The sequence below is a fragment of the Mya arenaria genome, chromosome 17 (assembly GCF_026914265.1).
Source record: "Mya arenaria isolate MELC-2E11 chromosome 17, ASM2691426v1".
Taxonomy (NCBI): domain Eukaryota; kingdom Metazoa; phylum Mollusca; class Bivalvia; order Myida; family Myidae; genus Mya; species Mya arenaria.
The window spans coordinates 9,320,909-9,345,428 of record NC_069138.1 but is presented as its reverse complement, the minus strand read 5'-3'; the positions used below and the strand labels follow the sequence as shown (position 1 = coordinate 9,345,428).

The 24,520-nt window shown below is 36.1% G+C and overlaps 3 protein-coding genes across 10 annotated transcripts in view; 2 read left to right on the top strand and 1 right to left on the bottom strand.

Annotated features, from left to right (window-relative positions):
* The window catches only part of LOC128223668 (ubiquitin-associated domain-containing protein 1-like), a 71,223-nt gene that overhangs the window by 33,390 nt on the left and 13,313 nt on the right, over positions 1-24,520 (bottom strand). The gene's annotated exons all lie outside the window — the stretch shown is intronic.
* The window catches only part of LOC128223670 (uncharacterized), a 46,628-nt gene that overhangs the window by 18,481 nt on the left and 3,627 nt on the right, over positions 1-24,520 (top strand). For 2 of the 4 annotated variants that reach the window (XM_052932957.1, XM_052932959.1), the window contains exon 1: positions 23,030-23,272. The exons of the other annotated variants lie outside the window; for them this stretch is intronic. Coding sequence is in view for 1 of the 2 variants with exons in the window: in XM_052932959.1 (XP_052788919.1) it covers positions 23,240-23,272 (33 nt within the window). In the remaining variant the exon portion in view is untranslated. Of the gene's footprint in view, positions 1-23,029; positions 23,273-24,520 lie in introns of those variants that run through there. 4 annotated transcript variants of the gene reach the window in all.
* On the top strand, positions 4,985-18,327 carry LOC128223666 (uncharacterized). 5 transcript variants are annotated; one of them, XM_052932946.1, is made up of 4 exons: positions 4,985-5,094; positions 11,062-11,242; positions 13,769-14,443; positions 14,709-14,815. In XM_052932946.1, exons 2-4 carry the CDS (start codon positions 11,065-11,067, stop codon positions 14,717-14,719), a joined length of 864 nt encoding a protein of 287 aa, XP_052788906.1. In that variant the 5' UTR covers positions 4,985-5,094; positions 11,062-11,064; the 3' UTR covers positions 14,720-14,815. The 5 variants fall into 5 exon arrangements, with proteins under 5 accessions (XP_052788906.1, XP_052788902.1, XP_052788903.1 ...); XM_052932943.1 differs by adding an exon at positions 9,725-9,771 and having other exon boundaries at positions 5,022-5,094; positions 13,769-18,327; XM_052932944.1 differs by lacking the exon at positions 4,985-5,094 and adding exons at positions 7,131-7,148; positions 9,725-9,771 and having other exon boundaries at positions 13,769-18,327.

Genomic DNA, 24,520 nt, shown 5'->3' with positions numbered 1-24,520 from the left:
TTGATACACTATGGAATCTTGTATATCAAAGGCATTAAATATCTACAGATGTGTTGTTTATCTCATTATTTGTATCCAAAATGGTATTAATCAACATTTAAGACACAAACAATGAGCCAGACGCCTGTGGCAATAAGCAGTCAGTTTAAAAAGTGAAACAGTGTTGTTATTTATTTGCTTAATGCTACTTCAGCAGATCAACATTCAACTGAAAATCTTTAATAAACAGAGATAACTATAATATGCATAATCAAGTCTTCTTTAAGTTTGATATCGACAGAGACTTTTTCATTACATTTTCTTAAAATGACTTAAGCGGCACTCTAAACTTTCAGAATTATGTGTGTCGCTGTTGATATCCTATAGAATTAGGGCACGACTAGGTTAACAAAAGCGCCGCGCAGTGGGTGCCAAGTGCCCCCTACCTGTTTAAAGCCTTGTGAAAAAGATGAGCGTGTCTCATGAAAATCTCCATGAAAACAGATCCTACCAATAAATAAAGTTGTTTAAGGCACCGAACCCATGTGATAGTGAACTTATGGCATTTACAGTAAACTTTATCCATCAAAATGCAACAGTTTTAATCGTAAAACCTACCAGATCAACCATATCTACTAACATAATCTCCATATTGCCCTCCCTCCACATATTAAATTTCATTAACCTAGCTTTAATACATTTTGAGTTATCAGGACCGAGATTTTTTTTCAGTTAACATTTATATTTTTAATAAGTCAAGGGCCATAACTCTGCATTACTTTGTCTGACGAAAAAAAATAAACTAACGTGCATAATCTCCATATTCCCTTCTCTCCACATACTAAGTTTCATAAATCTAGCTTGGATACTTTTTTAGTTATCCCAGGACCGAGATTTTTTTACAGTCAACATTTATATTTTTAATAAGGCAAGGGCCATAACTCTGCATTACTTTGCCTGACGAAAAAACAACAACTAATGTGCATAATCTCCATCTTGCCCTCTTTTCCCATACTGAGTTTCATTAACCTAGCTTTGATACTTTTTGAGTTATCACAGGACCAAATTGGCTATATTTTTAATAAGGCAAGGGCCATAACTCTGCATTATCTTGTCTGACGAAAAAATAAAAAATAAACTAACATGCATAATCTCCATATAGCCCTCTTTGAACAAACCTAGCTTTGAAACTTTTTGAGTTATCGCAGGACCGAGATTTTTGTGGACAGAAGGATGGACGGTAAACCTTAAGTCCCCTCCGGTGAAACCGGTAGGGGACTAATCAATTGATTTTCGGGGCAAAAGTGTGACAATTATTTCCTTAAAAAAATCTGGCGAATCTTACATTACTTTGATGTAATGGAAACACCTAAGTCAATTATTGCCCTCAAGGTTGTCCCCTAGCTACCACTGGATGTCCCCTGGTAGTTAAGGATGTGGTATGACAAACACTCTTTGTGTGTTACAATTTCCTGGGTTTTTTTCACTGACTATGCCATTTTGAACCAAAATTGAATTTTTTTTTTTTAAATTCAGACCAATTTTTTAGCCATTTCATTTACAGCAGTCTGTCTAGCAAAGTAAAAATTGGTCCAGACCGGCAAATTGTCAGTTTAAGAAGCCCTGCTACAGATTGCCGTAATGACAGAATAAGTAAACACCTGAGCAGGTGACCTGGTTATGTGTTAATTGGATACATGTCAAACTTTAAAATTTTGCTTTAAAACTGAAATGTACAGTCAAGCTCGGGTTATCCAAGGACTTGGTTCTTCAAGCGGCCATCTACTACATGTTCTTATTCATTGGATCAAAATAAATCAATTAATTTTGTACAATGTATATAAACAAGAGATGTCATAGGACAGCAAGCTCGGCTATATGCTGCTCTATTTTAGAAATGAATACAATAATGATGTAATATGTGCCTGCCAAAAGAAATAAAACACTGACAAATTAAAAAAGTTAACAAGAAACCTGCAATGCAACGACACCAAGTTTTCAATGATTGTCAGAAGAACTAAATTATTAGCTTTCGTTGTTAGATTCAGTTTTAACTGTTGTTGTTTTTTCTATTTTTAGTAACAGTGACCCTAGGGCTCCCAAATGCAATCCAATTGAAGTATTCTATAAACTATTCATACTGGTCACAGTATGTCAACTCTAGCTAAAGTTATTCAGTACCACCGATTATCTATTAATTGTAACAGTGACCTTGACCTTGACCTTAAGGGCCCCAAACATTATCCCATGAAAGGTCTCTATAAACTCTTTCTATATAACAAGTTTGGTCGCGTATTTCAACCCTTACTAAAGTGTCAACCGTTTTATTATTTTATTTTTGTTACAGTGACTTTGACCATGAGGGCCCAAAACACAATCACATGAAAAGTCTTCATAATCTCTTCCAAGTTAGGTGAAAATGTGTCAACCATAACTTAAGTTCTTTAGTACTGACCATTTTTCTATTTTTAGTAACAGTGACTCTGACCATAACCATGACTTTCGTAGCCAGAAACACAATCTCATGATTAAACACAATCTCATGATTTCAAGGTCTCTGTGAACTCTTCCTGTTAACATGTTTGGTTGCAAAATTTCAACCCTAACAAAAGTTATTCAGTACCAACCATTTTTCTGTTTAAATTTTTTGTAATGGTGACCTTGACCTTGACCCTAGGGGCCCAAATGCAATCCCATGAAAAATCTCCATTTACTCTTCATATAAACCATGATTGGTCACCATATGTCAAACCTAACTAAAATTATGCGATACCATACATATGTAAGTGAGTTTGAAGCCGCCCTCATGCTGGCCCGCACCTAACATTCCAGTAACCAGGTTTCACTTTGGTTAAAGATAATGTAAAAATGTGCCAATCAAAAGCAATAAAATTAACTAGAGCTATCACTGAAGGTGATTAATACCCCGAACGCCGCCTCTCATTATGATTTATCATTGTATGAAGTTTTATGCTATTCCAACTAGTAGTTTTCAAGTTACTGTTCGGACAAAAGTTTGACAAAAAACAACAACAGAAAAAGGCAATAACTCTGAAATTTGCTAAAAAAGTGTAGTAATTCATGTACACTGAACTCCTTCTCATTGTGCTGTACCATTGTATAAAGTTTTATTACATTCCATCTGGTAGTTTTCAAGTTATGCTCCGAACAAGAAAAAAGTAACAAAGAGGCAATAACTCTGTAACTGGCTGAAATAGAATTGCGGTTCCTGTACACTTCACTTCCTCTCATTATGATCTAGCACTGTATGAAGATTTATTAAATTCCATCCAATAGTTTTCAAGTCATGCTCCGGACAAGAAAAAGTAACAAAGGGCAGTAACTCTGTAATTAGCTGAAATAGAATCGCGGTCCCTGTACATTGCACTCCATCTCATTATGATCTATCACTGTATGAATTTGGATTAAATTCCATCCAATACTTTTCAAGTTATGCTCCGGACAAGAAAAAAGTAACAAAGGGCAGTAACTCTGCAATTAGCTGAAAAAGAATTGCTGTTCCTGTACACTGCACTCCCTCTCATTATGATCTATCACTGTATGAAGTTTTATTAAATTCCATCTAATAGTTTTCAAGTTATGCTCCAGACAAGAAAAAGTAACAAAGGGCAGTAGCTGAAATAGAATTGCAGTTTCTGTACACTGCACTCCCACTATCAACGGATGAGCAAGACTCACGTTATGCTCCAGACAAGAAAAAGTAACAAAGGGCAGTAGCTGAAATAGAATTGCAGTTTCTGTACACTGCACTCCCACTATCAACGGATGAGCAAGACTCACGGACAGTTCATTAGCAAGAAAGTGTTCTAGGACGTTTCATCCAGTCTGCATACATATATAATTATGTGAACTGACCTCTTTGTTGTCGAATTTCGAGTTGCCTCACTATTTACATTCTAAAACTTCTTCAAGACCAAAGAATTGCCTATCTTAAGGAATGTTTGGCATGATAATCCCGTGCTGTGTGTCTCCTGCACTGGTGTCACAGAAGGGGGCAATTTCCTGTGTATTTGCTTATTGGCTCAGGGCCATTTAGGGTTGACATATTTAGAGTGGATCATCTCATTGTCACACCCATACATATAAACAATAAGCATAGCCAATGTATTTATTAATCCGGGGGATCGGGGGTGGGGGTCACTTATAGAAGGCTTAAACTAGGCCTTTAATCAACAGTTGTGTGTGGTTGTTTTGTGTTCTCTCTCATTTTCTACTGTTTCTTTTTTTGCTTGAGCAGTTGGAATTCTATTTTGAAATTACAAATGTACTTTAAAATAACCTTTTAATCTCTCTTGCGTATTTTTTGAAAGGTACTGAACCCCAAGAGATGCGCTATAAATTTGGGAGAGCGTAGTTGGATCTTAGTTTTGTTCAATATGAAACTATTCACACTTGCCTTATCTTAATCTTGTTTTTGCTCTCTGTGTACATCCATGAAGTTAAAAGACAACTTGCAGCAATAAAATTGCAAGAAGTATTAAAATGGCCAATTGTCAGCAATTGTAAACTTTTCTCAAAAAGATAATTTCATGAAAGATCATTGAAACATTAAAATCCCTACATCTTCATTTACAAGTACATACATTACTCACTTAACTCACATTACACACTGATATTCATTACATGCATGCACATGGTTAAACTATAGAGACATGACAAGATTCTTAATGTCTAATATGAAACTGACTCAAGATTAGATAACTGGCATCTCTAGTAGGCCAAGGCATTAAGTTGTTTTCAAGTTCACTTTGCTCATTGATATTTACAATATTTATAAGTAATTAATAAGTAAATGACTTTTTTTAATGTACACAATCAATATACATATTCATATACATACATATTAACATATATACATATTCAGTTGATAACAATGTATATTAAAAGAAACGTTCACCAGAAAATTGTATACGTTTGACAGAAAGTAACTAAACAAGTTTAATGTTTATAAGCATTGCCTCTTTAAAAGGGAAATTCCTTTGGGGTTTTCCATGTTGTAATAACATATATATATTGACCAGAAAAAACATAGATGTGGATTAATGGATCTTTATAGAGTGTGACACAGAGTAATATAAAACATTTTTCTTACAGGTAGGATTGATTTTAATTTACCTTTTGGTCAAATGTTAGATGCTTCTTATATATTCAGGGCTTGAATTTAGGAAACAATTGTACTAGCAAATTTTTCCAACGCCAACGCCAAATCACAAAATATGAAGTTGTCTCCCAGTATTTTTTTCACCCCTTTGTTTTTGTTATGAATATGTAATGTGATCAAAACAACAACAATGTTTACTGTGTCATAAAAATTCACCTTCTAAATTAGATTCTTAAACATAGAAAACGTATTTAGGAAGTTTGATAAGCAGTCTGCAAAAAATATCTTTCAGATGTTTCCATCGTCTGCGTTGAAGGTTAATTTCATGTGGATTTTCCCTCCCATTTATTTCGTTTTAAAGCTGCATTCTCACAGATTGAACCTATAGACCACTTTTTTAGCTTTTGTCATGGAACAAGCCAAATTATGCGAAATGCATGTTAAGCAGTCATATGAGACAGCTGACAAAAATTAAGACCACAGATTTTTATATTTAAGTTAAAAAAATGATGTTTTATGCATTTTTCTTAAACCCTTAGTAACGCTTTTAATCATAAAACATTAATTTTCGAAAGAAAATGTAAAAATCTGCGATCTGATCTTTTGTCAGAAGTCTTATATCATTGGTTTGCAGATATTTACGCAAAAATTGGCTCATTCCAAGACAAACAAGAGGATCATAATGGCTCTAAACCATTCACCTGAGTAAAAGAGTTTAACCTTTAAAGTTTGTAATCAATATAGCTTGATATTCGTTGTCAAAGAATATTAAAAACATACTGGTCAAACATATTCCCTGGATAATCACTGACAGGACTTGTCACAGTTGCCTGCACACTGACAGGACTTGGTAATTGACTGCACACTGACAGGATTTTGTTAAGTTGCCTGCACACTGACAGGACTTGAAGATTGAATGCACACTGACAGAATTTGATTCTCATACCTGCACACTGACAGGACTTTGTTCAGTTGCCTGCACACTGACAGGACTTGATTATTGACTGCACACTGACAGCACTTGGTACAGATACCTGCGCACTTACAGGACTTTTTCAGTTGCCGGTACACTGACAGGACTTGGTCAATTGGCTGCACACTGACAAAACTATGTTAAATTGCTTGCACACTGAAAGAACTTTTAGTATAGATACACAAACAACTGACAGGAATTCATTCAATTGCCTGCACACTGACAAAACTATGTTAAATTGCTTGCACATTAAAATAATTTTTAATAAAGATACATAAACAACAAACAGTGCACCATTCAATAAAATCAATAAACTGCCCTAGGCTCTAACCATCAAAGAACTTGACCTTGTATCTAGGGACCTCCAAACCCAATCCCATTAAAAGGTATCCATAAACTCTTTCTATAGACCAAGTTTAGTCAAGATATGTCAACGACGTTTGTCTTTCTAATAACCAGGTTTCACTATGTGAAAACCTGGTTAACAAAAAGGGAGACCATTTTGCAAGACTTGCTGTCCTTGTTTCAAGGGTAAACTTTACATAACAATCAAATTTTAACAAAATGTATTTATTATGAACTTGTAACCCACTGGGTGAGGCCAATTTTTCTTCAGGGGCATATTTTGAATAAACATGGTAGATAACCTATAGACAATGTTACAAACCAAATATTTAAGCACTAGGCCTGATAGTTTTTGCCAAAAAAAGTTTTGTAATTTTTCATTTAGGTTGCCATGGCAACCAGAGTACTGCACAATTTTGAAAAAGCACCAACCAAGGATCATTCCTATGAAGTTTCATCAAAATTGTCCAAGCGGTTTAGGACAAGAAGATGATTATAACCAATTGTTGACATTTTCCTTTAGTTCACCATGGCAACCAGAGTTCTGCATGGAATTCATTTCTTTGAACAATTTTGAAAAAAGCACTAACCAAGGATCATTCCTATGACGTTTAATCAAAATTGTCCAAGCGGTTTAGGAGAAGAAGATGATTTTAACCAATTGTTGACGCCGGACGACGAATGACGGACGACAGACTCTGGACATAGACCGATCACAAAGTGCTCAAGGTGAGCTAAAAATAAAAAAAAGTTGTAAAAACGGTATATCTGTGAGAATGCAGCTTTAAACTCAATAGATTTTGTATACATGTTTATCATTTAAACATTTTAACATGTAGTATTCACTTTATAACAATGTCCTGAAATATATGAGAATGACTATAGATTACATGCCGACATTCTATAAATATATATAGTCGCAGGACAAAGGATGCAGTTATTTTAGAAGAATATGGCCAATTGATTTTAATAGTTTTAATTAAAGGTACACAATAAATATACATTTTAAATAGTTAACCATGTCTACTTAAAGGAAAGCTCTAAATTTATAAACCAAATATAATGTAAACATGTTTAAAGCATTGTCTCGATAAATAGGAATTTCCATGGGTTTTCCCCATGTTTTAATATAAGAGTAAACAGGAAATGACTGTGGTGTGCTTAGATGGAGAGAAATATAAAACACTCAACGTTAAGGCCACAACAAATTGATCATTTGTTCTACGGATTTTGCCCAAAAGTAGGAGCGAGCGAGCGAAAAAAAAAATACTTTTTTTTTATATTTATGCAATATGTCAAGAAATGCTTTTTTTAAATATAAATGAAAAGGTTTTGATTGTATCACATGAAAATCTGTCTCAATATTTAACAAATGGCAATAAGATCCAGTGCTTTACTATTAACTTGAATTTAAGCATAGATATGTATTAAAGACAACATTCCTCATAGTAACGTGCAATTATTCGAAGACCAAAAAGAAAACTACCGTATTATATCATGTATAGGACGCTAGCATCGAGTTTTTGTGAGTAGGGTCCCTTTTATAAAAAAGTAAACACTCGTGTTTGTTTTCAATTTATTTCTCAATAAATCATTTTATAGTAAACATTCAATATATTTTGCCTGTGCTAACTTGCGTGATTTTACCTAGACGTCAGTTGTTCTCTTCGGTGACGCAGTACAGATACTTACTATTACCGCGTTCTTCCCCAGACCGATATTTTCGACCTGAAATGGACTTGGAAAAAACAGATGAAATTCTAATAGCATAGAAAGGACGCAGGCAATTTTTAAGACGAGAATTGGGGGTAAAAAAGTGCGTCCTTTGCATGATATAATGCGGTATTGCATTCATTCCGTAACTTACTTTCACACAAAAAACAACATTTTAGACTAGTAAGAGTAATTCATCATTTGAGCATTTCCAAATATTGGGTCAGGTGTATATTTGAACCTCTTGAAGCAAATGATAAAACTGTAGTGACTTTGACATTGCAGAAGATCGAAAACGTAAAAAGCACAGAGAACATCTCTAAAAAAGACACTGCGGATTAAATTGCGGGACAACATAATTGAAGCAGTATTAAACAAATCTGCAAATGCGGCACCGGTCATTATATAAGAGCAGGTGGTGGAATAAAGATGTTTTCTGTTCAAGACCTCGCCTTTACCACGAACCTATGGTTTATAGGTCCGTGCCTTGAAAAAAAATATCATGACAACCTCCATAGCTTCAATGCCCGTACGAAACAGGCCTCTTTAATAACAGGCCACTTCACTACAAATTGATCAAAGAAAACAAGAACAAAGAATTGAGAAAATTAAAACGGTCATTTTACTTATAAAAGGTTTTATTTTCTGAATTTACTAATGTTATTTTTATACTGTACATGTACTTGTATGTGTAGTGCACTAGTCAATTGTAACCACAGCCCCCATTAGGTCTGGGGAATAGCAGGGACTTTGACTTTCGGTCCAGCCAACCCCGGGTAAATCCACCGGACTGCGGGGCCACCTGGAAAGTGAAAACACGGCCCATTTCCCCGGCTATCTCCGGTATACCCCCGGTCCTGGGGGGGAGGCAAGGTTACAATTGACTAGTGCATAAATACAGGCTGTTTCTAAAACATTTACAAGTCCTACTATTTTTATCTGTTTATAACAATTATGAGTATATGAAAACTGAGAAATGCTTAATAGAATTTAAAAAATAACTCACGAAAACATGTTCATTTGTTGTAAGTCGAGTGTCCGTGTATTTTAATATAAGTTTTGGACTCAAAATCTGATTAAGTTATTATTTAACACTAAATTTTGAGTACAAAACAATGAATTACTTAAAACACACACAAATAATTATTGCTTTTGACGCTGTGAAACTGTTGTTGTTTACTGAAGACTATAATCCATTGACTATGACACTGATTTTCAATTAAAAATGTGTATTTTACATTTACGAAAACTGAAAGTATCCTGAAAATTAATACCAGAAATAAATAACAACGGTGCGTCCTGCAAAATATTCCCGACAAAAAAGATTGTCAACAAATATCGGCTGTTTTGCAGTTACCCGGACCTGATTTTGTCCTGACACGAGGAAAGTTTGCTCGCGGAGAATGTCAAGCATGGAAATACCTTCAAAAAAAAAAGGCGAAGTCAACGTTGCAAGTTTAAATTTAAGTAAAAGAACTTAAGAAAATAGAGGAAATTCAGAATTTAAAAAAAAATAATATGCGCGGCCAAATAGTATGTGCAGGCGCAAAAAAAGTTGTTTTTTTGTTTTGTTTTCGTTTTTCGAATTTTAGGTGCGGCAAATCCGACGAGCAAATGATCAATTTGTTGTGGCCTAAAGGTAGGATTGATCTAACTTTTGCAAAATGTGTGATGCAGTTTTTTTTTACTTATCTAAACATGAATGTAGTGGGCAGTTACACTTGAATGTTTTTATTTTCTATTTACATTTACAAGTATTATCTACTCCTCCCCCCACCCTATCTTCATTAATAATCCAGTGATTTTTTTAAAAAATAAATAGGGAGGGGTGTGGTCATAGAGGCGTGTCAAAACAAAACACCCTGCTTCCCATGTATTCAATGTCATCCTATATCCGCCATTGGATATATCATTTAAAATAACACAACAACATTGATATAAGGACAGTGCATGTAGTGTTACAGTAATCATTTTATTTAGAATGCAAAGTGGCTTGAGTTTATATGATTTGTTTCTGTTAAGTGGAGTTTGATCAGGAGTTTATAGCTGTTTGTAAGCTGACATATTGAAAAAAGGTGTAAATTAGTTTAAAGTTCAATACATTATACATGTACCATAATAAGATAATTATAGGTAAACTTGAGAGCTCAGATGGTCAAAAGTGGTTACACATTTTTCAATACTTTCATATACATGTATAGAGATCAGCATTAAGTCATCCAGTGCCCTAGACAGGATTTGAAAAGGGCAGGGTGCTAGGTAAGTCATTCTAAAATCCCGCCCAGGCTTCTTTTTTAATGATGTTCAGCCCGGACCATGTCAAGGCTAAACATCATTCAACAAAAAAACCTGGACAGCATTTTAGAATGACAAGGTGCTTAGGTCAGAAAGGGCACTTTTGATTTGCATTTAAAAGGGCCATAATTGAGCACTTGCAGTGGTCAAGATTCTATTCTCATTGTGTAGGTGTTGTAACTTAACCATCAATGCTAATAGTTTGGTATGAATTTCTCAGCCCCTATATTTACTATACTGTCGTAAGTGTCAAAACTATATATTTTTTTAAAACTGATTTCTGACAACTGACCCTGTCAAACAAAAGAGCACAAGGGGGTGTAGTAAAAAGGCAGAAGGGTGCAGGAAAAGGGCAGAGTGGTGCCCCACCCTGCTATTTAGGCCATAAGCTGGAGCACTGTCATCTCATATCAACTCAGTGGAATCACTGAATAATATTCAAATGTTAAAGTTGGGATAACTCAGCAATAGACTACAGCACAAGCACCATAACAGTACCTAACCTTCTCTTAAAAACAATCAACATGGTATGGTGTTATATTTAACATTCTTCCTTGGAAAATCCTAGTTGTATTTTACGAAATATGCATCTATGAGACATTTCATTTTGGGTTTCCTGTATCCTCTACTCCAGGACATGGCAGCATGTGAACCAGCGGGCAATTCCCATTTAAAAGCATCTGAACCAGACAATGAATATACCACTGAACATTTACCCCCAGCACAGCCTGAAAACCGAACTGAACAAGGCCAACTGCTTCAGGAAACATTATCATCTGACCCGGGCAATGGTAGTCGTGTGGTTCATCAGGCAGGTGAGAATGATTAATTGTTCTAAATTTTTGTCACTTGTGACAAATCCAGGGAAATATTTCAAACAAAAATACCGTCTTAAGCAACATCGTACGCATATGGTCAATGCGAAGGTTAAGGGCCATGGAAACAACAAAATGTCCATTCAATGCTAAGGAAATGTATTATATGCAATGATGTTTGTTAAAAAATAAACATTTTTATAACTAGAGATTGCTTTTTTGAAAAAGCGCTTGTCTCCCCTATTGTGTGGTCGTAGCTGAGAAAAAATAAATGATGGACATGAAATTTGTAACTTTGGACTGGAGACAAACCAACAGTGAAGTTTGGTTTATTCGATTATATTAAATAGTGAAGAGAAGAAAGTGTTGTTGATTAATCATGGAAAATGTAAACGAAGTTTGCATTGTATGAAGTTCCTGGGCGCAAGCGTTATTCAATTATTGATCGGAAACCATTTTTCAGCTCACAGTCATCGTGACCATGACCTTTTACCTACTGATCACAACATCAATAGGGATCATTTACATAACCAACTTGCATACCAAGTATTAAGTTCTTGGGTGCAAGTGTTCTTTAGTTACTGAGCGGTAACCATTTCTTCAACTCAAGGTCATGGCAACCTTGACCTTTGACCTACTGATCTCAAAATCAATAGGGGTCATCTACTAGTCATGACCGACTAGCGTACCAAGAATGAAGTTCCTGGGTACAAGCGTTCTTAAGTTATTGAGCAGAAACCATTTTTAAGCTTAAGGTCACCGCCAACGTATCATTTTTTACCTGAAGGTAACCTTGACCTTTGACCTTTTGATCTGAAAATCAATAGGGGTCATCTTCTAGTCATGAACAACTAGCTTACCAAGTATGAAGTTCCTGAAACCAAAGGATCTTTAGTTATTGAGCGGAAACTTTTTCTTCACTTCAAGGTCATGGCAACCTTGACCTTTGACCTAGTGATCTCAAAATCAATATGGGTCATCTTCTAGTCATGACCAACTAGCATACCAAGTATGAAATTCCTGGTTGCAAGCGTTCTCTAGTTATTGAGCGGAAACAGTTTCTTCACCTCAAGGTCACGGTGACCTTGACCATTGACCTACTGATCTCAAAATCAATAGGAGTCATCTACTAGTCATGAACAACTATGAAGTTCCTGGGTACAAGCTTTCTTTAGTTATTGAGCAGAAACCATTTTTAAGCTTAAGGTCACTGCCAACATAACATTTTTTACCTGAAGGTAACCTTGACCTTTGACCTTTTGATCTCAAAATCAATAGGAGTCATCTAATAGTCATGAACAACTAGCATACCAAGTATGAAGTTCCTGGACCCAAAGGATCTTTAGTTATTGAGTGGAAACCGTTTCTTCACCTCAAGGTCACGTTGACCCTGATCTTTGACCTAGTGACCCCAAATTCAATAAGGGTCATCCACTTGTCATGACCAACTAGCATACCAAGTATGAAGTTCCTGGGTCTAAGAGTTCTATAGTTATTGGGCGGAAACGAAGTGTGACGTACTGACTGACTGACTGACAGACTGATGGACTGACTGACGGACAGGGCAAAAACAATATGTCTCCCCATGAATGGGGGAGACATAAAGATATTACACGCAAATGATTTTTACATGGAAGGTCACCACGACCTTGACTATTGACCTTGTTACCCCCAAAACAATTGGGATCATCTAGACATCATGACCAACCTCACTTCAAAGTTTGGTGAACCTAGATCAAAGCATTCTCCTGATATTGCACAGAAATATTTTTTTACATTAGAGGTCACAGCGACGTTGACCTTTGACCTTGTGACCCCCCAAAATATAGGAGTTTTCTAAACCTCATGATCAACCTCCCTTCCAAGTTTGGTGAACCTAGGTCAAACCATTCTCAAGATATTGAGCGGAAATGTTTTTTACATTGGGGGTCGCCGCGACCTTGACCTTTGACCTAGTGACCCCAAAAACAATAGGGATCTTCTACACCTCATGACCAACCTCCCTACCAAGTTTGGTGAACCTAGGTCAAACCGTTCTCAAGATTTTGAGCAGAAATGTTTTTTATATTGGGGGTCGCCGCGACCTTGACCTTTGACCTAGTGACCCCAAAAACAATAGGGATCCTCTACACCTCACGACCAACCTCCCTACCAAGTTTGGTGATCCTAGGTCATGCGGTTTTCCAGTTATCGATCGGAAACGAAGTGTGACGTACGGACGGACTGACGGACTGACGGACTACCGGACTGACGGACAGGGCAAAAACAATATGTCTCCCCCAGAGAGGGGGAGACATAATTACTTCCATTTCTAACTTTCTCAACAATCAATACTTGATTTATTCAATTCTCAATAACATATTCAAGGTTGATTTCACACAATCAACAGCACTTCAAATTTGGAATATCAAAAAAAGTTAAGCATTATTTTCTAATAATAATATGAAAACATACCTTATTAAACTGATCAATGTGTGTCCATTCTATCATTCTCATGGTTAAGTACAGATTAAATTAAAAATTCAGGGCTACCAGAAGATGTCCATGCCGCATCTGTGCACGTGTGTGAGGTTATGGACAAGCTAGGCTACAGTGAGGCCATGGTCAGATACCGACAGGAGGCATACAGAAAACGTGATATTAGGCTGAAATGGGTAACCACTGGCAGTAAAGGCGAGGGTTTATCTTCCCCCTGTGAGAGTGATACTGACGTCCTATTACTTAAGAAAAACATCCTGTGTAAACTACCTGGACATGCCAGCCTGCAACTACCAGACATCATCACTGTTTTCATCATGGATGGCGAACACTGCCACCCGGGACACTTCTGGCTTGAACTCGACCACTTGGGAAATGCTAATATTACAGCTCCTTTGTTTGTTCATACCAATGGAAAAACTTATTTCTCAAGTCAGAAACTTACTGAAAGACTCAAAGAAATTGTACAGTCAGTACCAGGTCCAACTTATACAGTATCAGGTCCAGCTGTAAAACATGAATTTGAATCGGAAAGGATGGACTCTGTGGTTGCCCTTCCCATTCAACAAGCAATGCTCTCGGAGTGGATCAGTAGACCAAGGCACCACAGCTGGCCTTCCCCTGAACTTATACAGGAAATTTCTAAGCTACAAGCCTACCTTGTTCCAGTTGGCTGTAAGGGCAGTGAAACCAAACACATGGAGTGGAGATTGTGCTTTTTAGGTGAACAGAAACTCACAAACAGTTTTACAGAGTGCCAGTTTAAACTGTACATCATTCTGAAATTTCTTATGAAAGAAGAACTAAAGCCAATTTGTAATGAAATGTCATCTTACATTGTAAAAAATATCGTATTTTGGTTTATTGAATCAACTCAGCAAGAGTTATTTTACAAAGAAACTATGTTTAAATGTCTCCTTTCTTGTCTTCAAATGCTACAACAAGCAATCATGGATCATCATCTTTCTTACTATATGTTCCCTGGCAGGAACCTGCTGATAGGAAGAATCAACCAGTCACAACAACAGCAGCTAATTGCTAAGCTAAATGAGCTGATACAGGAAGGTCCCCGTGTGATACTGAGATGCCCTAAAGTGCTAGAAGCCCTGTATAATATGTCTCCAACTGAGCTGACAGAAAAAAGCCAAAGGAGGGAGGAGATTGAAAAGCTGGGCCTGGAGTGGAGGTACATAATGATGAAGTACATAGATCTTAAGGATGGGTGGCAGCAGGAAGAGAAAGATCCAGACATAATCACTGTGAAAGAGAGGATTTTTGACATACTCTGGCCATTGTGGAGGCTGTATCCATTTGAGAGAATTTTTAAAATATTGAACAAAAAAAATAAGGATGCACTGTCATAGACACAAATGTACATGTATACAAGAAGGCCCAAAGAAATGATTTGGTTAGGGTTACATCATTAAAAAAACGTAGGGTATTTTTTTTTATAAAGCTTTATGTTCAAAGTTATTGTCATCATTGGGGAATTGTTAAAGAAATCTTCTGCCTGAAGTGTTTAAACTACAACTTAAAGCACACAACTGTTTTTAAATATTTCTTTCTTTAGCAACTGACACTAAAAACAGTAGGAACGAAGCCTATTCCGTATACATGTAGGGTGGGGTAACCTAAACCAAATAATTTTTTATGCCGAATGTAGACTGATGCTTATTTTGATACAGATTGCCATAATGAAAGATTAACTGAATTATGTAGCCTGGGCAGGTGACTTTGTTATGTGTTAATTGGATGCATGTCAAACTTGGATATTTTGCTTTAAAACTGAAATGTTAAGTCCAGCATCGGGTTAGCCCAGCAACACTTTAATAACAAGAGATGTTTGTCAAACATAATGCCCCCTGGGCACCAAGTTGTCAGGATTATATGGACAATTGAATGAAATATGCATGGACCAAAATGACAGCTAATGTATCACTGACATTGGATGCTGTTGAGGCAGTTGTACTATTATGACCATTCTAAGTGTGAGGATAGAGTGTGTTATAACCATGACCTTTGACTCTATGATCTCAAAATCCATAAGTCATCAGCTGGTTACCAAGAACCTAAACTGTCAAGTTTGAGGACCATGGGTGCAGGCATTGTCAAGTTATCACACAGACAAGCTTTTTTCATTCAAGGTCACTGTGACTTTGACCTTTGATCCAATGATACCTAAAATCATAAGGGGTCATCTACAGGTCAGACACAACCAAAGTCAAGTTTGAGGACCATGGGTCACTGTGACCTTGACCTTTGACCTTCAGGTCAAGTTTGAGGGCCATGGGTGCAGGCATTGTTGAGTTATCACTGTAGGTTTATGAAATAGTTCTGCTATTAGAAAATCCATGTATGACAGTATCAGTAGTAATTTAAAACTGTAGTATATTTTCTGATAAATTGTTCTTATCAGAAAATTATTATGATCATTCTTTTTCATTTTTAAATATTACTCATTATTGGGTAATCTTGCTTAAGGATCATAATTTCAGCACCATCAAAGTCTATTTTTGTTAATTGTTTATGCAATAATATCAAATTTAGTATCAAATTACTTGTCTTGAAATGTCCAAATATAGCAATTTATTTGAGTGACTGTAAATTCATTTCAATACTCACTCAATTTTAGTACAGGGCTCGAATTTAAGCATGCATACTCGCTAAATGCGAGTCAGTTTTTCGGATAGCGACCTCATAAAAAATATACTAAATTATCCTAGTTTGGTAAAAAAGCAAGTAACTTTTTGAAAATGTGAGTAAAAAATTAACCCACTTGTGAAAAATTGCAAGTAGAAAAAAAGTTAAATTCGAGCCCTGTAGTACCTATAATATTTTTGAAAATGGTGCAAATTCAACATCTTGTTATTAAAGATGCACTCGCACAGATGAAAAGTTTTGATTTTTTTGGTCTTGGAACGAGCCAATTTATGCAAGAATGCAAGTAAACCAGTCACATAAGACTGCTGACTAAAATTAGATCAGAGATTTTTATATTTAAGTTCAAAAATTGATGTTTTATGCATGTTTCTTAAACTGTTAGTAACGCTTTTAGCCATAAAATATTATTTTCAAACAAAATTTTAAAAACATCTGGGATCTTATTTTTTGTCAACAGTCTTTTATCACTGGTTTGCAGATAATTATGCAAAAATTGGCTCATTCCAAAACAAAAAAAGTTGTAAAAACAGCAAATCTATGAGAGTGCAGATTTAAATTCTTAATCAAAACACATTAGGTTAGTTAAGTATCTGTATAACAGCATTGTATCTTTGTAGGCTGACAAGATATGAAAAATTAAGCTTCAGGCTATAACATTTCAAAGATTGAGCAACTGAAACTGTCTGGAAGTTTGTTTGGCATGGCCACCCTCAAATTCCAGGTTGACCAATAGCTTGTCAGTAAGGTCCACCTCTGCAATCAGGGACAATTTAGACTTTTGTTTTCAGTGTCCAAGCATCATACCGTCTCCGTGGCCTTGTGGTTAAGCGTCCGCCTACGGAGCGGGAGGTCGTGGGTTCGATCCCGGGTCGCATCATATCGAAAAGCTTGGAAAAGTGGTCTACTCAGTACTGGTTCAACCCAGGAAAGTTGTATCCCGTGTATCGGTGCTTTACACCGAGCACGTTAAAGAACCAAGAGATCTCTTCGCAAAGAGCTAGGGTATCGCACCCGGATCTCTTGTATCTCGCTCCGTTTCTTCAAGTCTTCCAATGTCTGGATTTGACTGCGAATTGCTGTCACTTCTATCTCATGTCACTTATGGCATTTAAAAACACAATTTAAGTCGTGATGGCGTCACGGCGGGGTCAAGCCATAATGCAGCCAATGGGCGCAGGCAGACCTTGATAAACTCAAATAAACAACAAGTCCAAGAATCATTCATGATTTTGGACTTTTAAAATAAACATCAACTATTTAATAAGCTTTTCACAGTTTTCCTGGTATGTGACTTATAATCACTTTTCAATAGTTAACAAGTTCATGACTTTTGTTATAATGTTCAAGTAATTTCTTGATTGCATTAATATAATTAACATATCCAAGCGTATTCTTTATTTCTTATTGATTTTGTAAGATTGTTTCTTCACATAAGATATTTTGACTACTGGTATCTTTATATGAATAAATGCTATTATTGTTAAAAGCTTAGGAACAAGATGTGCTGCATTTCAATGTGAAATATGATTACTTGTGTAGGGTTTTATAATAGGCTTATAATTGATAATTACTTCAGTGTTATGTAAATTACTCAAATCAATCTTTATATGTTTCTCTAAATTGACTACTTAAAGATGGTATGTGACTCACTCACTGACTAAATTAATGTAGCATTCTATTCACAATTTCAGTATTTCAAAAGAAGACAATTTAGAAAGATGAATCTGTGCTTTCATTATGTTGTACTTTAAAATTATATATATTGTACCTCTCATTGCAAACGAGTATTCCCCAAATATTTTGATTTGAATAGAACTTAAACATCTGAAAGTCATTACATATCCCTGTTGTCTATACACGATTTGATTTATTATTGTTGTTTCTTGTTTGTAATTATGATCATTCATGCTTTTGGACTTTTAAAATAAACATCAACTTTTTAACAAGCTTGACTCTGTTTTTTTAGCACACATGTTAAGCGTAACCTCTATGCGACACAATGTAATACTGTAAAAACATCCTCAACAGTTCCGATATATAGAACGCCTGGTCCTTGGTGTACGCTTTCACAGTTTCTGGGTTGCGTCAGCCAAATATAAAACAAGTAACAAAATATTCTTTAATTTGTTCTTCAAGATGCCATTAACTACATGTACTAATTCACTAGATCCAAATAAATAAATTAATTTTGTAGAATGTAATTAAACAAGAGCTATCGTAGGACTGCAGGCTCAAATGTGTGCCGCTCTGTCTTAGAAATGAATACAATAATGATGTAGAATGTGCCTGTCCAAAGCAATAAAAATGGACAAATTAAAAAGTACACGAGAACCACCACAATGGGTTGAAACCAAGTTTTCAATGATTGTCAGGAGAACTTAAGCGCCTTAAAAAAGCCTTCATTGTGAAATTCTGTTTTATCTTTTTCTTCTATTCTTAGTAACAGTGACCTTGATCTTGACCCTAGTGGCCCCAAATGCAATCCCAAGGAAGTCCTCCATAAACTATTCATTCATTCCAAGTTTGGTCACAATATGTCAACCCTACATAACGTTATTCAGTGCCAAACGGTTATCTATTTTTAGTAACATTGACCTTGACCTTGACCCTAGTGGCCCCAAATGCAATCCCAAGGAAGTCCTCCATCAACTATTCATTCATGCCAAGTTTGGTCACAATATGACAACCCTACATAACGTTATTCAGTGCCAAACGGTTATCTATTTTTAGTAACATTGACCTTGACCTTGACCCTAGGAACTCCAAACAAAATCCCATGAAATGTCACCATTTATTTTTCCTATATATATTTCTCAGTGTACAAAGTTTGGTCACCATGTCAAACCTAACTAAAATAATTTGATACCATAAGTGCATTTGACGCCGCCCTCATTGCTGGCCTGCCCCTAACATTCTAGTGACCAGGTTTCACTTTGGTTTAAAATTTGGTTAATATGAACTATGGAGTTATGTATGTTGGCAGTTACCAACTGTGTGAAGTATCAAGTCAATTGAATGAAATGTACAGAAGTAAAAAATGAAAATCCCAAATTGCCCTTTAATTTTAACTGAATACAATATGCCATGAAACTTTTACCTAAGTTCCTTGGTCAATCAGTGGTAATAATTTGTATTTCGGATGAAATGGTGTTCTGTAACCGATGTCGGGTCAACTCGGCCCAATTACCTATTCTTGTCTTGTCCAAATCAGACTAGTCCTTTTCCGCCTACTTTTGAAAGGAGGCGTGCCTATGAAAAGTCAATTGGTATTATGTTGTTTACACCTTGTTTACGGATTATTTACAGCCTTTAATATGTTAGAGTGTTAAAGTAAACGTTGAAAAAACCTTTGATAATTGTAGAATTTCAAAGGATGCTAATGATGTTTTTTAAATTTATTAAAACTAATTATATTGCCTTTGAACTAAAACAGTTTGAAACACACTTTTTGATATTGAAAAAAAACAAGAGCTGTCACAGTATGTGACGAATGCCCCCGAATGTGACATTGACCTACGAACAAGGTCAGTACATGAAAAGTTGATCTTTCCTTTACGTGTCAAATACATATGGCAAGTTATTTTAAATTGCCTCTGAACATAAAAAAATACCACCCATACTTGACAACCTACACTGTTATGTCCTTATCTTCAGAATTCCCTTGTGAATAAACACTTAGTGTATCTTTCACCTTAGAGGTAGGGACATGGGTCTTGCACACGACGTCGTCTTCGTATGTGGAACACAACGACAACCTATACTCTATGTCCTTATATGCAGCACTCCATTGTGAATAAACACTAAGTGTGACCTTGACTTTTGAGGTAGGGACACGGGTCTTGCACGCGACACGTTGTCTTGGTATGTGGAACACATGTGGCAAGTTATTTTAAAATCTGTCCATACAAGGGAAAGTTACAGCCCGGACACGACAACCTATACTCTATGTCCTTATATGCAGCACTCCATTGTGAATAAACACTATGTGTGACCTTGACCTTTGAGGCAGGGACACGGGTCTTGCACGCGACACGTCGTCTTGGTATGTGGAACACATGTGGCAAATTATTTTAAAATCTGTCCATACAAGGGAATGTTACAGCCCGGACACGACAACTTGTACTCTATGTCCTTATATGCAGCACTCCATTGTGAATAAACACTAAGTGTGACCTTGACCTTTAAGGTAGGGACACGGGTCTTGCAGGCGACACGTCGTCTTGGTATGTGGAACACATGTGGCAAGTTATTTTTAAATCTGTCCATACAAGGGAAAGTTACAGCCCGGACACGACAACCTATACTCTATGTCCTTATATGCAGCACTCCATTGTAAATAAACACTAAGTGTGACCTTGACCTTTGAGGTAGGGACACGGGTCTTGCACGCGACACATTGTCTTGGTATGTGGAACACATGTGGCAAGTTATTTTAAAATATGTCCATACAAGAGAAAGTTACAGCCCTGACACGACAACCTATACTCTAAGTCCTTATATGCAGCACTCCATTGTGAATAAACACTAAGTGTGACCTTGACCTTTGAGGTAGGGACACGGGTTTTGCACGCGACACGTCGTCTTGGTATGTGAAACACATGTGGCAAGTTATTTTAAAATCTGTCCATACAAGGGAAAGTTACAGCCCGGACACGACAACCTATACTCTATGTCCTTATATGCAGCACTCCATTGTGAATAAACACTAAGTGTGACCTTGACTTTTGAGGTAGGGACACGGGTCTTGCACGCGACACGTTGTCTTGGTATGTGGAACACATGTGGCAAGTTATTTTAAAATCTGTCCATACAAGGGAAAGTTACAGAGACGGACGGACGGACGCTCAGACAGACGGACGGACGGACGGACAGTGCGATTTTAATATGCCCACCTTCGGGGGCATGTAAATTCAAATAGGGAAGTTATATTGAATAGACCAGACCTTTGTCGGGACACTAGTTACATGTGTACTTTGTAATTCTTGAAAGGGGAAGGGAATCTTGAACTATGGTGGTGCCATCAAATAAGACAGCTCTTGTGTGCAATGCTCAGTCAGGGTATTTAAAGTTCAGGATAATTTCTGAATTCAGAATTGAGAGCCTATAATTTGAGACTATTGTAATTGTTAAAACTTTTTGATGGACATTTGCATAAGAACAAGTAAGGAGTACTATGATATTAGCATCAATTTAATAACTTTCGAAACAATTTCAACAGGTGGCTAAACCCCTTAACCCTGCTGTGGGTCTAAATCCTGCTTAAAATTGAAGTTTTATGCATTTTTCTTTAACCATTAGTAACGCTTTTAGCCAAAAACATTAATTTAATTTTTTTTAAAAGAAATGTGAAAATCTGCAATCTGATCTTTTGTCAGCAGTCTCATATCACCGGTTTTCAGATATATACGCAAAAATGGCATGTTCCAAGACAAAAAAAAAGTTGTTTAAACAGTAAATTTGTGACAGTGCAGCTTTAAAGGTACTGAGTTCCGCTTATTATGGGCAAGAAATTTAGGTGAGCGTAGTTGGAATCTTGTTTTCTTAAATGTTAAATGGTTCACATTTGCCTCATCTTAATCCATTGTTTGACGATTAACAGACAAAGTAATGGATCTGGTTAGTTGCCAAGAGGACAATTTACGGTCCCTCTAATCCCCACAGTGTACACAATTGACCCTAATAAATTAGTTGAGAGTTGCAAACTGTCAGCAAAGGGCCCCTATTTTCAATTAGCACTGATGTCAATTAGCGAAGTTTTTATAGAACTTTCACCTACACAATTCTATTGTTTACCAATTAGAGTCTGTTCACTACAATGGACGCTTACAAGCAAACGAGTAGTGACCGTTACGAGCATTGATTTCTTAATGGGCGTATTTTAACTATTTTTGCAAAGATTATCACAATTGATTGGTTGATATCTTAAATCAAGAATTATGAATATTAATGAGGTAAACAACAATAATACAGTACAAAGTTATTCGTTCTTTATTTTTTATGTAAGCTATTAATTTTCGTTTATTGTAATTCTGATTGATGTTCAGTATAAATCTCAACTATCTAGACACTCAAATAAAATCCAGCTTTATTGTAGCTAATTTGCAGTGCATACTTATATGTAAAATCATTAAAGTGAAATGAAAAAAGCGACAAAATTAAAACATGAAACAGCATTTGTTTTCCTTTTATTTAATTTCCTGTTAAAGTAAATAATGAAAGTCTAATTTAAAGATGAAAATGACCAATAATACGACCAACGCATAATATACGCCATGAACGATACATGTATACATGATCTTGTCTTTCCCAAAAACAAAATCATTTTTTCCGAGTAATCGAGTACCAGAGTACTCGATCAAAAGATTGTCCGAGTACTTGAGTACCAATTTTACTACTCGTTGCTATCCCTATTTAAAATGACTAATAATATTGTCATCAATTGTGGACTTTCCTTAAACTAAACAGATATTGTATACATGTTTATCATTTAAACGTTTTAATCTATACAATGTCTTACATGTAGTATTCACTTTATAACATTTTTCAGAAATATGAAAACAGAATAGATTACATGCTGACATTCTATAAAACGTAGTAAGCCAAAGCATGCAGTTATTTTTAGAATAATATGGCCAATTGAATCAATTATTGATTTTAAAAGTTTTAAGTAAAGGTACACAATCAATATACATATTTCATTCAAATAGTTAACCATGTCTACTTAAAGGAAAGCTCCAAATTTATAAACCAAATACAATGTAAGCATTGTTAAAGCATTGTCTCTATAAACTGGAATTTCCATGGGTTTTCCAATTCTTTAATAGAACATGGAACAAAAAATGACTGTCGTGTGGTAAGATGGAGGGAAATATAAAACACTCAACGTTAAAGGTAGGATTAATCTTACTTTTGCAAAATGTGTAATGCAGTTTTCTTTGACTTATTTAAACATTTATGTAGTGGGCAGTTTCATTTGAATGTTTTTATTTTCTGTTTACATTTATAAGTATTATCTTCTCCCCCCACCCACCCCATTATCATTAATAATCCTGTGATTTTATTTTAAAATAAATTGGGAGGGGTGTGGTCATAGGGGTGTGTCAAAACAAAACACCCTGCTTCCCATGTATTCAATGTCATCGTATATGTGCCATTGGATTTATCATTTAAAAAAACACAACAACATTGGACGGTGCCATGTACTGTAACAATATCATTTTATTACAAATGGAAAGTGTCTTGAGTTCATATGATTTTTTCTGTTAAGTGGAGTTTGATCAGGAGTTCATAGCTGTTTGTAAGCTCACGTATTGAAGAAAAATGTGCCATTTAGTTTATTGTTCATTGCATTATACATGTAATTAGATATAGGTAAACTTGAGAACTCAGATGGTCAAAAGCGGTTATCACATTTTTCAATATACTTTCATATATAAAGAGATCAGCATAAGTCATCCAGTGCCCTATACAGGATTTGACAAGGGCAGGGTGCTAGATTAGTCTTTCAAAATGCCGTCCGGGCTTCTTTTTAAATGACGTTCAGCCCGGACCATCCAGGCTAACCATCATTAAACATAAAAAACCTAGACGGCATTATAGAATGACAAGGAGCCAGGTTAGAAAGGGCACTTTTGATTTGCATTGAATGAGCCTTAATTGGGCACTTGCAAAGGTCAAGGTTCAATACTAATAGTTTGTTATGTATTCCTTAGCCCTTATATTTACTGTACTGTCTTAAGTGTCAAAATTATGTAAATATATTTTTTTTAAACTGATTTCTGAAAATTGACCCTGTCAAACAAGAGAGGACAAGGGGGTGTAGTAAAAAGGCAGAAGGGTGCAGGTAAAGGGTAGAGGGTGCAGGAAAAGGGTAGAGGGTGCAGGAAAAGGGCAGAAGGGTGCAGGAAAAGGGTAGAGGGTGCAGGAAAAGGGCAGAAGGGTGCAGGAAAAGGGCAGAAGGGTGCAGGAAAAGGGTAGAGGGTGCAGGAAAAAGGTAGAAGGGTGCAGGAAAAGGGTAGAGGGTGCAGAAAAAGGGCAGAGGGTGCAGGAAAGGGCAGAAGGGTTCAGGAAAAGGGTAGAGGGTGCAGGAAAAGGGCATAAGGGTGCAGGAAAAGGGTAGAGGGTGCAGGAAAAGGGTAG